Source organism: Erinaceus europaeus, chromosome 6 (genome assembly GCF_950295315.1).
Source record: "Erinaceus europaeus chromosome 6, mEriEur2.1, whole genome shotgun sequence".
NCBI classification, from domain to species: domain Eukaryota; kingdom Metazoa; phylum Chordata; class Mammalia; order Eulipotyphla; family Erinaceidae; genus Erinaceus; species Erinaceus europaeus.
The window spans coordinates 14,253,364-14,267,659 of record NC_080167.1 but is presented as its reverse complement, the minus strand read 5'-3'; the positions used below and the strand labels follow the sequence as shown (position 1 = coordinate 14,267,659).

Sequence of the window (14,296 nt, the reverse complement as noted above, 5' to 3'; positions counted from 1 at the left end):
GGGGTGAGGGAGATACAGAGGGCAAGAGAAAGGCACCACTTGTGAAGTGATTCCCCTGCAGGTGGGGAGCTCGGAGCTCAAACTGGGATCCTTGTGCTTTTGCACTATGTGTGCTTAAGCCCGTGTGCCTGGCCCCTTGCATGCCTTTTTTCTTTTTCTAACAGAGCACTGCTCAGTTCTGGTATATGGTGGTGCAGGGGACTGAACCTAAGACTTTGGTGCCTCAGGCATGAGAGTCTCTTTGCATAACCATTATTCTATCTATCCCCAACCCACACACATATTTTTAAAATAAAGTTAATTTAATTTTTAATTACACAAATACATTTTCAAAGTAGGAAAACTAATAGAAATAAGGTATCATCCCCACAATTTGTAATAGCCAAAACCTGGAAGCAACACAGGTGTCCAACAACAGATGAGTGGCTGAGCAAGTTGTGCTAGATATACACAATGGAATACTACTCAGCTGTAAAAAATGGTGACTTCACCGTTTTCAGCCGATCTTGGATGGACCTTGAAAAAATCATGTTGAGTGAAATAAGTCAGAAACAGAAGGATGAATATGGGATGATCTCACTCTCAGGCCGAAGTTGAAAAACAAGATCAGAAAAGAAAACACAAGTAGAACCTGAAATGGAATTGGCATATCGCACCAAAGTAAAAGATGCTGGGGTGGGTGGGTGGGGAGAATACAGGTCCATGAAGGATGATAAATGACATAGTGGGGGTTGTATTGTTAAATGGGAAACTGGGGAATGTTATGCATGTACAAACTATTGTACTTACTGTTGAATGTAAAACAAAAATAATAATAATAATAATAAGGTATCATCCTAACTGCATCCTCCCAGGAGTTTTTCATTTGGAGACACATGCAAGTTTATTTACAATAATTCCTGTTCCTTCAACAAACCATCAAAAGTCAAATAGTAAAAATAAAGTTAGACTGGTCTTAATTTATATTATATACAAAACTATGCAATTGCAACTCTTTCTTTTTAATATAAATATAAATTGAGAAAGAAGGGGGGAATAAAGGGAGAGATAGACATCTGCAGCACTGTCTCACCATTCATGAAGTTTCCCCTGACTGCAGGTGGGGAGCATGAGGCTTGAACCCCAGATCCCTGCATATGAGAACATGTGTGCTCTAACCAGTGTGACACTACCTGGCTCCCACTGAAATTGGAACTTTAAAAAATTGAAACTGATGTTGTTAAAGTACTAATAGACCCCACTTGAAAAGCAGAAATTTCAGTATAACTCTATACCATTCAGGTATACTGATAAAGAGCTAAGTATTGCTCTTATTACTATTATTATTTGTAACAAGTGCACTTTTTAAAATCTTTTTTATTATCTTTTTTATAATTTTATATATTTATTCCCTTTAGTTGCCCTTGTTTTATTGTTGTAGTTATTATTGTTGTTATTGATGTCATCATTGTTGGATAGGACAGAGAGAAATGGAGAGAGGAGGGGAGGACGGAGAGGGGGAGAGAAAGACACCTACAGACCTGCTTCACCGCCTGTGAAGTGACTCCCCTGCAGGTGGGGAGCCGGGGGCTCGAACCGGGATCTTTACACCGGTCCTTGTGCTTTGCGCCACGTGCACTTAACCCACTGCACTACCTCCTGACTCCCTCTTTTTTTATTATCTTTATTTACTGGACAGAGACAGTCAGAAACTGAGAGGGAAGGGGTTGATAGAGAGGGAGAGACAGAGAGACAACTGCAACACTATCTCACCACTTGCAAAGCAATCCCCCTGCAGGTGGGGACTGGGGGCTCGAACCTGGGTCCTTGTGCACTGTAACATGTGCGCTCAACCAGGTGCACCACCACCCAACCCCATAGTATTATTATTTGTATGTGTGTGTAAATGGGTAGCTTCCTAGTAGTGCTTATTTCCAACAGTACAAAGTTCTAATGATTTAGCCACCGTTCTTCATATATAAACAATCACTTTTAATATACTCTTCATTCATTCTGGCGTTCTTGAAAATATTCATCAAACATATTAGAAGACTCCTCCTCTTCATGTTCCTAACATGGTAAAGACACAAAAGAGAAAATGACTTAATTTTCCCCTCAGTTTAATCTAGTGTATTTATCTTTTCTTGGGCAGGGTTACATATGAAGCATGCAGAAGATTTATCTGATAGGCTGTAACTGGGTGCATATAAATTAGTGTTTCAGGGAGTCGGGCGGTAATGCAGCGGGTTAAGCACGCATGGAGCAAAGCGCAAGGACCAGCGTTAGGATCCCAGTTCGAGCCCCCAGATCCCCACCTGCAAGGGAGTTGCTTCACAGGCGGTGAAGCAGGTCTGCAGGTGTCTATTTTCTCTCCCCCTCCTCTCTCCATTTCTGTCCTATCTAACAATGTTGACATCAATAACAACAACAATAACAACCACTACAACAATGAACAAGGGCAACAAAAGGGAAAATAAATATTTTTAAAAATTTTAAAAAAAGAAAGCACAAAGCAATAAAAAAAAAATTAATGTTTCTACCTCATTAGAAATATTTCTTATTCCAGTTTACACCCACCCTAATTCTCAGCTAATTTACTGCAATAGTACTGACAACTAACACTACTGTTTCCACTGATGTGTAAGACTGCAGCCCAAATTAAAACAGAATTCATACATTCTTTACACATATTCACTTAAATTCTAAGTATAAAGAAACAACTCACTGGCAATACCAAAATAAAAGATAAACTGACACCATTTGCTGAGTACAGGCATCAATTTCAGAGATAACCTTAAAAGGACCTGGCAGGTTATTGTCGAATGACTTTTCTTTTCTTTCACCAGGGTATTAATTCGCAGGGGCTTGGTGCCTGAATGATGATTGCACCCCTTTCAGTGGCTACTCCACTTCCCCGCCCTCACCATTTCCCTTTCTTTTTCTGAGACAGAAGTAGAGAGGGAGAGATTAAAAGAGGTGCTTGGTGGTCAAAGGTTCCCGGTTTGAGCCCCCGGCTCCCCACCTGCAGAGGGGGGTCGCTTCACAAGTGAAGCAGGTCTGCAGGTGTCTATCTTTCCTCCTCTCTCCATTCTATCCAATAACAAGGACATCAATAATAAGAATAATAACCACAATGTTAAAGACCATGGGCAACAAAAGGGACAAAAACAGCCTCCAGGAGCAGGAGCAGTGGATTCGTGGTCCAAGCACTGAGCCCCAGTGATAACCCTGGAGGCAAAAAAAAAAAAAAAAAAAAAAAGATGCTTGAAGTACTGCTCCAGTTTGTGAAACTTAACCTCCACAGGTGGGGTCTGGGGGCTTGAACCTGGGTTCTTACACATAGTAATATATGTGCTCTACTGGTTGTGCTACAACCCAAGACAAATTAATTTAAGGAGTTTTTAGGACTGTACAGAAGGCCAGTGAGTGCTGACAAACACTGACCAAAAGCCAATACTTAAGGATTACCTTTGGTAGATTGGAAGCAGCTTAAATGCCCATCAACAAATGAAGTTATGAGATATATATTGGATGGAATACTACTTTGCAACAACAAAAAAAGACAATATTGTGTCCTTTGGAACAAAATGGATAAAACTAGAGGTGATTATGCTTAGAGAAATAAGTAAAGAGATAAAAGACAACTACCAGGTGGTTTTACTCAGATGTGGAATCTAGAGATCTGATATACATGAACTGGAAAAAAACAAAAAGCAAATAAACTGTTATCATTTTTTTTAAAGATTTTATTTATTTATTAATGAGAAAGATAGGAGGAAAGAGAGAAGGAACCAGACATCACGCTAGTACATGTGCTGTGGAGGACTGAACTCAGGACCTCATGCTTGAGAGTCCAATGCTTTTCCACTGTGCCACCTCCTAGACCACAGCAAACTGTTTTTTGTTTGTTTGTTTTTAAATATTTATTTATTCCCTTTTGTTGCCCTTGTTTTTTATTGTTGTAGTTATTATTACAAACTGTTTTTTTTTTAATTTTCCCTTTTGTTGCCCTTATTTTTTTCATTGTTGTTGTAGTTATTATTATTGCTGTTATTTATGTCATCATTGTTGGATAGGACAGAGAGAAATGGAGAGAGGAGGGGAAGACAGCGAGGGGGAGAGAAAGATAGACATCTGCAACTTCCCTGCAAGTGGGGAGCCGGGATCCTTACACCGGTCCTTGCACTTCGTGCCACTTGTGCTTAGCTAGCGCCTGACTCCCTCACAAACTTTTTTTTTTTAAATATTTATTTATGTATTCTTTTTTGTTGCCCTTGTTTTATTGTTGTTGTTGTTGGATAGGACAGAGACAAATGGAGAAAGGAGTGAAAGACAGAGAGGGGGAGAGATAGATAGACACCTCCAGTCCTGCTTCACCACTTGTGAAGCGACTCCTCTGCAGGTGGGGAGCCAGGGGCTCGAACCGGGATCCTTACACCGGTCCTTACGCTTTGCACCGGTCCTTGCGCTTTGCACCACATGCGCTTAACCTGCTGTGCTACCGCCCAACTCCCATGCAAACTGTTTTTAAGACTTGTGAGAACTATATGGTGATTACCTTTAGAAGGTGGGAGGGTGGGAATACAGAACTTTGATGCTGAGTGTGGAGGTGTGGAACTATACACTGTAATCTCACAGTTTTGTAACCTGCTATTAATCACAAAGAATAAAATATAATAAATAAAAATAGTTACCCTTGGTTCTTTAAATTCCAAGTCTTCTCCATACTGGATGGCAAAATCAATATGTTGTAATACAATGCTCATGCTTTCTTCATCTGACTGATCATAAGGCAAAAATCGAACCATGCTGTAGTCATCAATCTACAAGTTAAAGAGATTTCAGAAAGGTTCATTCTGAAGTTATAAAAATATTTAATTTTCATCACATGGTCTATAGCTGTTTATACTTCTGATTAAAAGTACTGGGGGACAGGTGGTGGTTCACCTGGTTAAGTGCACACACTAAGCATGCAAGGACTGGGTTCAAGCATCTGGTACCCACCTGCAGTGGTAAAGTTTGAGTGGTGAAGCATGGCTGCAGGTATCTGTCTCTTTACCTCCCTATCTCCCCTTCTCTCTCAATTTCCGTCTCTATTCAATAATAAATAAAAATATTTAAAATATATATATATTTGTGGGGGAAGGAGGGATAGCATTAAACCTAGGACCGGAATATGCAAGTTCTACATTCTAACTGCTAAGCCACCTCCCAGGCTGCACAAAACACTTGTTTCCTTATTACTAACAAGATACTCTTTCAGTTACTTATCTGAATTCAAAACCGCTGGAAATTTCAAAAGATTCTCAGCTCCCAAAAGGCTTGCAAAAATAGGCACGCTAGCTAGTTTATCTGCCAACACCAATTAACTACTAAATTAAACTGCTGACCAGTCAACCCATAGCCTCCTACCACCCTGCTTTCCTTTCCAAGGAAGAAAGCTGAACAGTGTCCATAATGATGGCCACTGCCAGTGCCTGGGCTGGGTAAATACCTAATAAAACCATTTTGGGGGGGTGGTGGTGGTGGTGGTTCACCTGGTTGAGTGCACATGTTACAATGTTCACGGACTCAGATTCAAGCCCCCAGTCCCCACCTGCAGGGGGAAAGCTTTGCAAGTGGTGAAGCAGTGTTAAAGGTGTCTTTCTGTCTCTATCCCATCCTTCCCTCTTGACTTCTGGCTGTCTCTATCCAATAAATAAATAAAGGTAATAAAAATAAAAAGAAGGCTTTAAATGCTTACCAGTCCACATATGGCACTGGTCAGTTTTTTGAATTTTTTGCTTCTTAAGTCACGTGTAGAATCATCAATTAAAGAATACATATCTGGATCTAGAAACCTTTGAAAATGAGAAAAAAGAAGAAAAAATCCAGATACTACACCTGAACTTCATATATAAGGTTCAAGTCTGAAATTGCAATCCGATAACAGAACTTACTTCTCAATTTCCTTTTTAGCTTTCTTACTCAGCAGATCCATTTTTGTCATGATGTTAACTTGTGGAATTTCTAGAGAAACCATAGCACTCAGAGCTGCCAAGATGCCAGAAATAAACTGAAAAAGTAAAAAGAAGGGATATAATGCAACTATTACCAACAATATTCTCTGGTTTCCTACTAAGATTTCTACTCTTCATTGGAGCAAAACTGATCCAAGTAAAAGAAAACACACACATACATACACTTTTTTACTGTTACCAAGGCTACCACTGGTGGTGCCAGGGTTTAAACACAGATGTTACTGTTGATGGTAGGTAGGTATGTATGCACCCTATATGGTGAGCTATCTCCTCGCTATAACAATCTCAATTTAGACAATATGTTTAGCCTCCTTTCCCATCAAAGATTCCTTAAAAGCTAGTAAACAAACTTTGCCTTATATATTCATGATAATGGTCCTCAAAAAAATTTAAAAATACATAATAGGCATCTGCCTCACTTTTCTTGATTAGTTCCCCAAAACTTACATAATTGGGGTGCAGTAGTGGTGCACCTGCAGGGGGAAAATTCATAAGTGGTGAAGCAGTGTTGCAGATATCTCTCTATCTCTCTTCCTCTATACCACTCCTTTCCCTTTTCATTTCTGGCTCTCTCTACCCAATAAATAAATAAATACCAAAATAGTTTTAAAAATTACATAATTTATCATTTTTATCTCAAAAATGCACTGTTATCAAATTACTGATATGAAATAACTCTGGAGTAGTTTATGAAATGTCCAGAATCACATACCTAAAGGACACTGTCATCTGCTTGTGCCCAAATAAAAAACCCAGAAAATTTCTCCTCAAACCTTGAATGACTCCACCATGAACTGAGAATCAACAAGAAAAACTCCACAGACTCGAAACTCCCATTGTTCTAGCTGCTGAACCAGCTGTTTCATCACAGGCAGGTGAGTATACAACTCAATCTGACCTAGATAAAGGACAGGAAATACAAACAAGAAATACCGTAAGTCATCAAATTACAGTAAAAAGAGTTCCTTAGAAGATGGTTTAGAGGGGGTCAGGCAGTAGCACACCGGGTTAAGCGCACATGGCGCAAAGCACAAAGACCTGTATAAGGATCCCAGCTCGAGCCCCCGGCTCCTCACCTACAGGGGGGTTGCTTCACGGGCGGTGAAGCAGGTCTGCAGGTGTCTTTCTCTCCCCCTCCTCTCTCCATTTCTCTCTGTTCTATCCTACAACAATAACAGCAATGACAATAAGAATAACGACAACAACAAAGGTAGCAATAGGGGCAACAAAATGGGAAAAATGGCCTCCAGGAGCAGTGGATTCGTAGTGCAGGCACTGAGCCCCAGCAAGAACCCTGAAGGCAAAAAAAAAAAAAAAAAAAAAAGGGGGAGTCGGGCTGTAGTGCAGCGGGCTAAGCGTAGGTGGCGCCAAGCACAAGGACCGGCATAAGGATCCCGGTTCGAACCCCGGCTCCCCACTTGCAGGGGACTCGCTTCACAGGCGGTGAAGCAGGTCTGCAGGTGTCTATCTTTCTCTCCTCCTCTCTGTCTTCCCCTCCCTCTCTCCATTTCTCTCTGTCCTATCCAACAACGACAACAACAACAATAAAACAACAAGGGCAACAAAAGGGAATAAATAAAATAAATATAAAAAAATAATAAATTAAAAAAAAAAAAAGATGGTTTAGAAGGGGCCGGGGTGGTGGCACAGCAGGCTAAGTGCACATAGGATGAAGCACAAGGACCCACGCAATAATCCTGGTTCAAACTGCCAGCTCCCCACCTGCACAGGGGGCTCACTTCACAAGGGGAAGCAGGTCTGTACTTGTATTTCTCTCCCTCTATCTACCCTCCCCTCTCAATTTTCTCTGTCCTATTGAATGGAAAAAAATAATAATAGGAGGGCGGGTGGTAGTGCAGCGGGTTAAGCGCACATGGTGCAAAGTGCATGGATGGGCATAAGGATCTGGGTTGTATCCCCTGGATCCCCACCTGCAGGAGCAGTGAAGCAGACCTACAGGTGTCTTTCTCTCTCCTTCTCTGTCTTCCCCTCCTCTCTCAATTTCTCTCTGTCCTATCCCACAACAACGACAGCAATAATAACAACAACAATAAGCAACAAAATGGAAAAAATGGCTTCCAGGAGCAGTGAATTTGTAGTGTAGGCACCAAGTCCCAGCAATAAACCTGGAGGCAAAAAAAAAAAAAAAAAACCACCAGAAGCAGTGGATTTGTAGTGCTAGTACTGAGCCCCAGCATCTGGAAGCCGCAAAAAAAAAAAAAAAAAAAAAAAAGAAAGAAAGAAAGAAAAAAGAAAGGTTTAGAAAGGACTGGGCAATGGGCAATGGCGCACTTTATTAAGCACACATATTACCATATGCAAGGACCTGCATGGGGGTGCTTCGAAGTGGTGAAGCAGGTCTGCAGCTGTTTATCTTCCTCTCTCCCTCCCCCCTTAATTTCTCTCAGTCCTATCTAATAAAATAAAAAAGAAAAAAAAAAAAAGGAAAAGTAGCCACCAGAGCAAAAGATTCATAGTGCTCCATATTGTCCAGGCAATAATCCTGATGGCAATTAAAAAAAAAAAATCTTTTGCACAACCTTATGGCTGTTTCCCTAGGCCCCTTTTTAAATTCTTTTATTTTTTATTTCTTTAAACTAGAGCACTGTTCACCTTTACCTAACAATGGTGCCATGGATTAAAACTGAGACCTCATTCATGTAAGTCCTCTGCATACCTGCTGTGCTATCTCTTTGGTCCCTTTTTAGATGCTATATCAAAAGGAGATGTGGGGGAGTCAGGTAGTGCAGCGGGTTAAGCACAGGTGACGCAAAGCGCAAGGACAGCATAAGGATCCAGGTTTGAGGCCCCGGCTCCCCACCTGCAGGGCAGTCGTTTCACAGGCGGTGAAGCAGGTCTGCAGGTGTCTGTCTTTCTCTCCCCCCCTTTGTCTTCCCTTCCTCTCTCCTTTTTTCTCTGTTCTATCCAACAACAACAACATCAATAACAACAATAATGACTACAACAATAAAGCAGTGCTCCACCAGCCATAAAACTTCACACATTTTTGGTCCCTTATACAGCTTACTTTCTATTTTTTTTTAAGGATTTGTTTATTCATGAGAAATGATAGGAGAGAGAAAGAACCAGACATCGCTGGTACATGTGCTGCTGGGGATTGAACTTGGGACCTCATGCTTGAGAATCCAACTCCCTATCCAGTGCGCCACCGCCCAGACCACTCCATATTACTTTCTCGTGATACTAGGAATCAAACCAGGAGCCTCACATATAGAAGGCTAAGTTGGGAGTCGGGCGGTAGCACAGTGGGTTAAGCGCAGGTGGCGTAAGGATCCGGGTTCCAGCCTCCGGCTCCCCACCTGCAGGGGAGTCGCTTCACAGGCGGTGAAGCAGGTCTGCAGGTCTATCTTTCTCTCCCCCCTCTGTCTTCCCCTCCTCTCTCCATTTCTCTCTGTCCTATCCAATAACAACCACATCAATAACAACAACAATAATAACTACAACAACAATAAAAAAAAAGACAAGGGCAACAAAAGGGAAAATAAATAAATAAAATTTAAAAAAAAAAAAGAAGAAGGCTAAGTTACCCACTAGGCCCCACAAATGTACATTAGATAACCACTTGTGTGGGTATTGTTTTTATTATATTATCCTCTCACTTGACTATGAGCTGAAGAGAGAGACCAGGGCTGCCTGGCTCTGTGGTATTCCCAGTATACAAAGTAAGTATAGATGGGATCAGGCGGTGGCAAACCTAGTTGAGTGAACATGCTACCATGTGTAAGGATCCAGGTTCAAGCCCCAGCTCTCCACCTGCAGGGGGAAGCTTCATGAGCAGTGAAGTGGTATTGCAGGTATCCTTTTCTCTCCCTAGTTTCCCCTCTCATCTTAACTTCTCTCTGTACTATGAAATAATAATAAAAACATAGAACAAAATATAGAGTAGATCTGATGAATGAATTAGTTTTGTTCCTTAACTGCAGTAAAGTTGAGAGTTACAGATATTCACTCTGCTATGTCCCACCAGAACTAGGGAAATGACATTAAAATTGTTGATTTACCTGGACAGTCAAAAAGGATGTAATCATCCTCTACATGGCCAAGACAGTTCTCTAGCCAGTCAAAGTTATTGGCAAAGTACTCCATGCAAAAAACCAATCCTCCATTGGGACCGAACCGAAGAGAATCATCCTCCATCACATCATCCACCTCGATCAGTTCCCGGATGTCTAAAAAGAACAAACACTTAAGAACGTCCGTTTAAAGACTGTTACCTTCATTAGTAATAATTAACAACTTATTAAACCACACACACACAAAATTATTTCTCTATATGGTTATTATCACAGTGTCCATGGACAAAAATTAAGGAAGTTGCTGTGCAGCCGGTTAGAGGATACATACAAAGTTCACTAAGGGGCTGAGGGAGATAGCATAGTGGTAGTGCACAAAATCTGCATGCAAGAGTTCCCAGTTTCAATCACAATCTTGTTTGATGTTACCAAAAGACATTCCTTCATAGTTCCCATGAAACCAAGGCACCAGGTGAATAACAACTTTTTAAGTTACTGTGCTGGGCAATTAGTACTCCCTGCCTCCCAGCCCTGATTTTTCCTCAGGGAAGAAGGTTCTCCTTAGTACTCACCAGCCATCACAGAGTAGTTGAAATGTTCTGCTGCAGGATCTAGGTTCACAACCTGGACAGACCGGTTGAGGGCTTCGCAGTGCTGGACCATGGTGGCACAGTAGGTGCTCTGCAGTGACACGGGGCAGGAGGGTTTAGAGCAACAGGCAGTGTTATGCCTTCTCCTCGGTGCATTTACCCTTCTCTCTGCCTAGGAGACCCTCTCCATGCATCACGCTGTTTCTTCTTTTTCTAAGTATTTATTTATTATAATTTTTTCATTTTTCAATGAGAGAAAGAGCCAATGAGCTCATTACTCTGGCACGTTGAAACAGGAACTCAGGGATCAAATTCAGGACCTTATACATCCAAGTTCTGCTCTCTAATGCTTCACTACCTCCCCACTCACAACTCGGTTGTCTTTTTTACCCCTTTTGTTGACCTTTTTGTTGTTGTTGTAGTTATTATTGTTGTTGTTGATGATGTCGTCGTTGTTAGATAGGACAGAGAGAAATGGAGAGAGGAGGGAGGGAGACAGAGAGAGGGACAGAAAGATAGATACCTGCAGACCTGCTTCACTGCATGTGAAGTGACTCCCCTGCAAGTGGGGGGGCGGGGGTTCAAACCTGGATCCTTATGCTGGTCCTTGAGCTTTGCGCCATGTGCACTTAACTTGCTGCGCTACCACCCTACTCCCAACTCTATTGTCTTTTAAGATTTACTTTATTAACTACATATGACAGTTTCACATGAAAGGGATAGAGGGAGATAGACGTCATAGCACAGCGTGGTACAGGCAGAGGATGAACTAAGAATAAGAACTAAGAACATGTGAGCCCAACACTGTGCTAGTGTAGCCATTTCTCCAGTCACACTATTCTGTTTTTTTAAAGACTAAATTATCTGTCTCCCCCTGCCTTTTTTCCTCCCAAAAAAAAAGGCTTGGTAAGCAAGAGCTATATCTTAGTCACATGTATATCTTCTGTACCAAGGTATGTCAAGTCCTCCTAACAATGTGTTTCTTAATTTAGGAATTGAAAACAGTTTTCCAAAGACTTCGGTGCTTCCTACCCTGTTGTTACTGAATCAATGTTTTCTCCATTTCTACTGTATCTTGTGTACCAATGTTATTCCTTTAATATGTTATTACCAGGAAACATAGTGTATCTATTATAAACAGAAATCCAATTCTATTCTTTTTCTTTAAATATTTTTTTTCTTTATTATTGGATAGAGACAGAGAGAAATTGAGAAGGGAAGGGAAGACAGAGGGAAAGAGGGGTCAGGCGGTAGCCCAGCGGATTATACATGGCACAAAGTGCAAGGACGGGTGTAAAGATCCCAGTTCGAGCCCCCGGCTCCCCAACTACAGGGGAGTCGCTTCACAAGTGGTGAAGCAGGTCTGCAGGTGTCTATCTTTCTCTCCCCCTTTTTGTCTTCCCCTCCTCTCTCCATTTCTCTGTCCTATCCAACAATAATGACATCAATAACAACAACAATAATAACCACAACAAATGGCTTCCAGGAGCAGTGGATTCGTGGTGCAGGCACCAGCAATAACCCTGGAGGCAAAATAAATAAATAAATAGTTGACTGGCAAAAGCTTCAGCCTCGATAGACCTGAGGGAATGGCTCAACGTGCTAGTGCACCAGATCTGGCAAGCTCAAGGTCCCAGAGAACCCAGGTTCAATCTCATGCACCACCATATGTCAGAACTGAGAGCTTCTCTAGTCTCTCTCCCTCTTAAGAAAATTAAGTTTGGGCAGGAGTAGATAGCATAATGGTTATGCAAAGAGATTCTCATGTCTGAGGCTCTAAAGTCCCAGGTTCAATCCCCTGTACCACCATAAGCCCATAAGCCAGAGCTGAGCAGTGCTCTGGTTAAGAAAGAAAGAAAGAAAGAAAGAAAGAAAGAAAGAAAGAAAGAAAGGAAGGAAGGAAGGAAGGAAGGAAGGAAGGAAGGAGGGAGGGAGGGAGGGAAGGAAGAAAGAAAAAGAAAGAAAGAAAGAAAGAAAGAAAGAAAGAAAGAAAGAAAGGAAGGAAGGAAGAAAGAAAGGAAGAAAGAAAGTAAGTTAGTTCAGGCACGTGGCGCAAAGCGCAAGGACCGGTGTCCGGGCGTAAGGATCCTGGTTCGAGCCCCCGGCTCCCCACTTGCAGGGGAGTAGCTTCACAGGCGGTGAAGCAGGTCTGCAGGTGTCTTTCTCTCCCCCCCCTTGCATTTCTCTGTCCTACCTAACAAGGACAACATCAACAACAACAACTACAACAATAAAACAAGAACAAAAGGGGAAAAAATAAATATTTAAAAAAGAAAAGAAAGTTTAAGGGACCCGGTGGTGGCGCGCCTGGTTGAGCACACATTACAATACACAAGGACCCGAGTTCAAGCCCCATCCCCACCTGCAGAGGGAAAAGCTTTGCAAGTGGCGAAGCAGGGCTGCAGGTCTCTCTCCCTCTCTATCACATCCTTCCTTCTCGATTTCTGGCTGTCTCTATCAATACATAAATAAAGATAAAAGAAATTTAAAAAACAAATAAAGGTGGTTCGGCGGTGGCACTGTGGAATAAAGCACTGGACTCTCAATCGTGAGGTCCTGAGTTCAATCCCGACAGCACATGTACCAGAGTGATGCCTGGTTTTTTTCTCTCTCCTCCTATGTTTCTAATTAATAAATAAATAAAATCTTAAAATAAAAATAAAACCGCCTCAAATACCAAAAGTCGATGTCTCCGTCTCTGAGAAACAGTGGCTAAGGAGACCACACTTTCACCGCTTTAGGCGGATTTCAGCTTGGAATCCGACAAATCCCTGCCATCACTTTGGCTTGTGATCATGGCCAGAAAATTCTGCCGTCAGTGTTCCATTTCCCCTTATCTGTAAAATGGGAATAAATGGCTTTTATCCCATAGAGTCCATGCGGAAATGGGGTTTTTAGCACCGTGTCTGGGTATAAGTATGCAGTAAGTATGAACAACTATCGGTAAAAAAAATTTTGTTTTAAGTTTTCAAAACAACAACAAAAGAAACAGTGATGTCCAGCGTCCACGTCTCAGGTCCCCGCCGGCGGCAGCCCCGGCTGCTCGCTCCAACCCCCGAGCCCCCTTGCCCCTCCCCCCGCCAAGGCCTCACCTTGCCGCTGCCTGCGGGGCCCATGACGAGCTGCGCGTACCGCGGCATGGCGGCGCTGCGGACGCCCGAGCAGCCCGCCGGGGAGCAGCCGGAGCCTCAGCCGCACGTTCCCCTCAACCTTCGCGCATCGCGCACCGAGTTCCGGGAACAAGGCGTCTGAACCAACCGGAATCCGTATTCCTTTCGGGCCTTCCGCCCTGCCACGCCTCCACTACGGAGCGCCCGGAGGGACAAGTCCCGTGTGCACGGCGTCCTTCGGAAACCCCGCAGAAGCCTTTGCGCATGTGCAGAAATACTCGGTATCCAACGGCTGCTGCAATTCTAGCGTGAGCTAATTACGTTTTTTTTTTTGTTTTTTTTTTTAATCAGAGCACTGCTCAGCTTTAGCTTATGGTGGTGCGGGGGACTGAACCTGGGGCTCTGGATCCTCAGGCACGAGAATCTTAGCATAACCATCATGCTATCTACCCCTGCCCTAAGCTAGGTGATACCTAGGTGATAACGCAACATCCCTACACCAACGATCTTGGTCCTCCGTTTGTAAAATGATGTTTCACTGTATATGGCGACGCTCCGTGTTT

General features: G+C 42.5%; 1 protein-coding gene across 1 annotated transcript; it reads right to left on the bottom strand.

The window, feature by feature from the left end:
• Positions 1 to 283: 283 nt before the first annotated feature.
• Positions 284 to 13,889, bottom strand: GPN3 (GPN-loop GTPase 3). The gene is made up of 8 exons (XM_007529089.3): positions 13,716 to 13,889; positions 10,606 to 10,714; positions 10,022 to 10,189; positions 6,773 to 6,897; positions 5,919 to 6,034; positions 5,723 to 5,819; positions 4,674 to 4,802; positions 284 to 2,049 (listed from the first exon to the last, which is right to left on the bottom strand). Exons 1-8 carry the CDS (start codon positions 13,761 to 13,763, stop codon positions 1,984 to 1,986), a joined length of 858 nt encoding a protein of 285 aa, XP_007529151.1. The 5' UTR covers positions 13,764 to 13,889; the 3' UTR covers positions 284 to 1,983.
• Positions 13,890 to 14,296: the final 407 nt, after the last annotated feature.

Excerpts from the sequence above, each read along its gene's own strand:
- GPN3 (XM_007529089.3), bottom strand. The coding sequence starts at position 13,763 with ATGCCGCGGTACGCGCAGCTCGTCATGGGCCCCGCAGGCAGCGGCAAG. Across the intron at positions 5,820-5,918 it reads GCTAAAAAGGAAATTGAGAA|GTTTCTAGATCCAGATATGT; the intron begins GTAAGTTCTGTT and ends TCATTTTCAAAG. Across the intron at positions 2,050-4,673 it reads TGGAATTTAAAGAACCAAGG|GAACATGAAGAGGAGGAGTC; the intron begins GTAACTATTTTT and ends TTACCATGTTAG.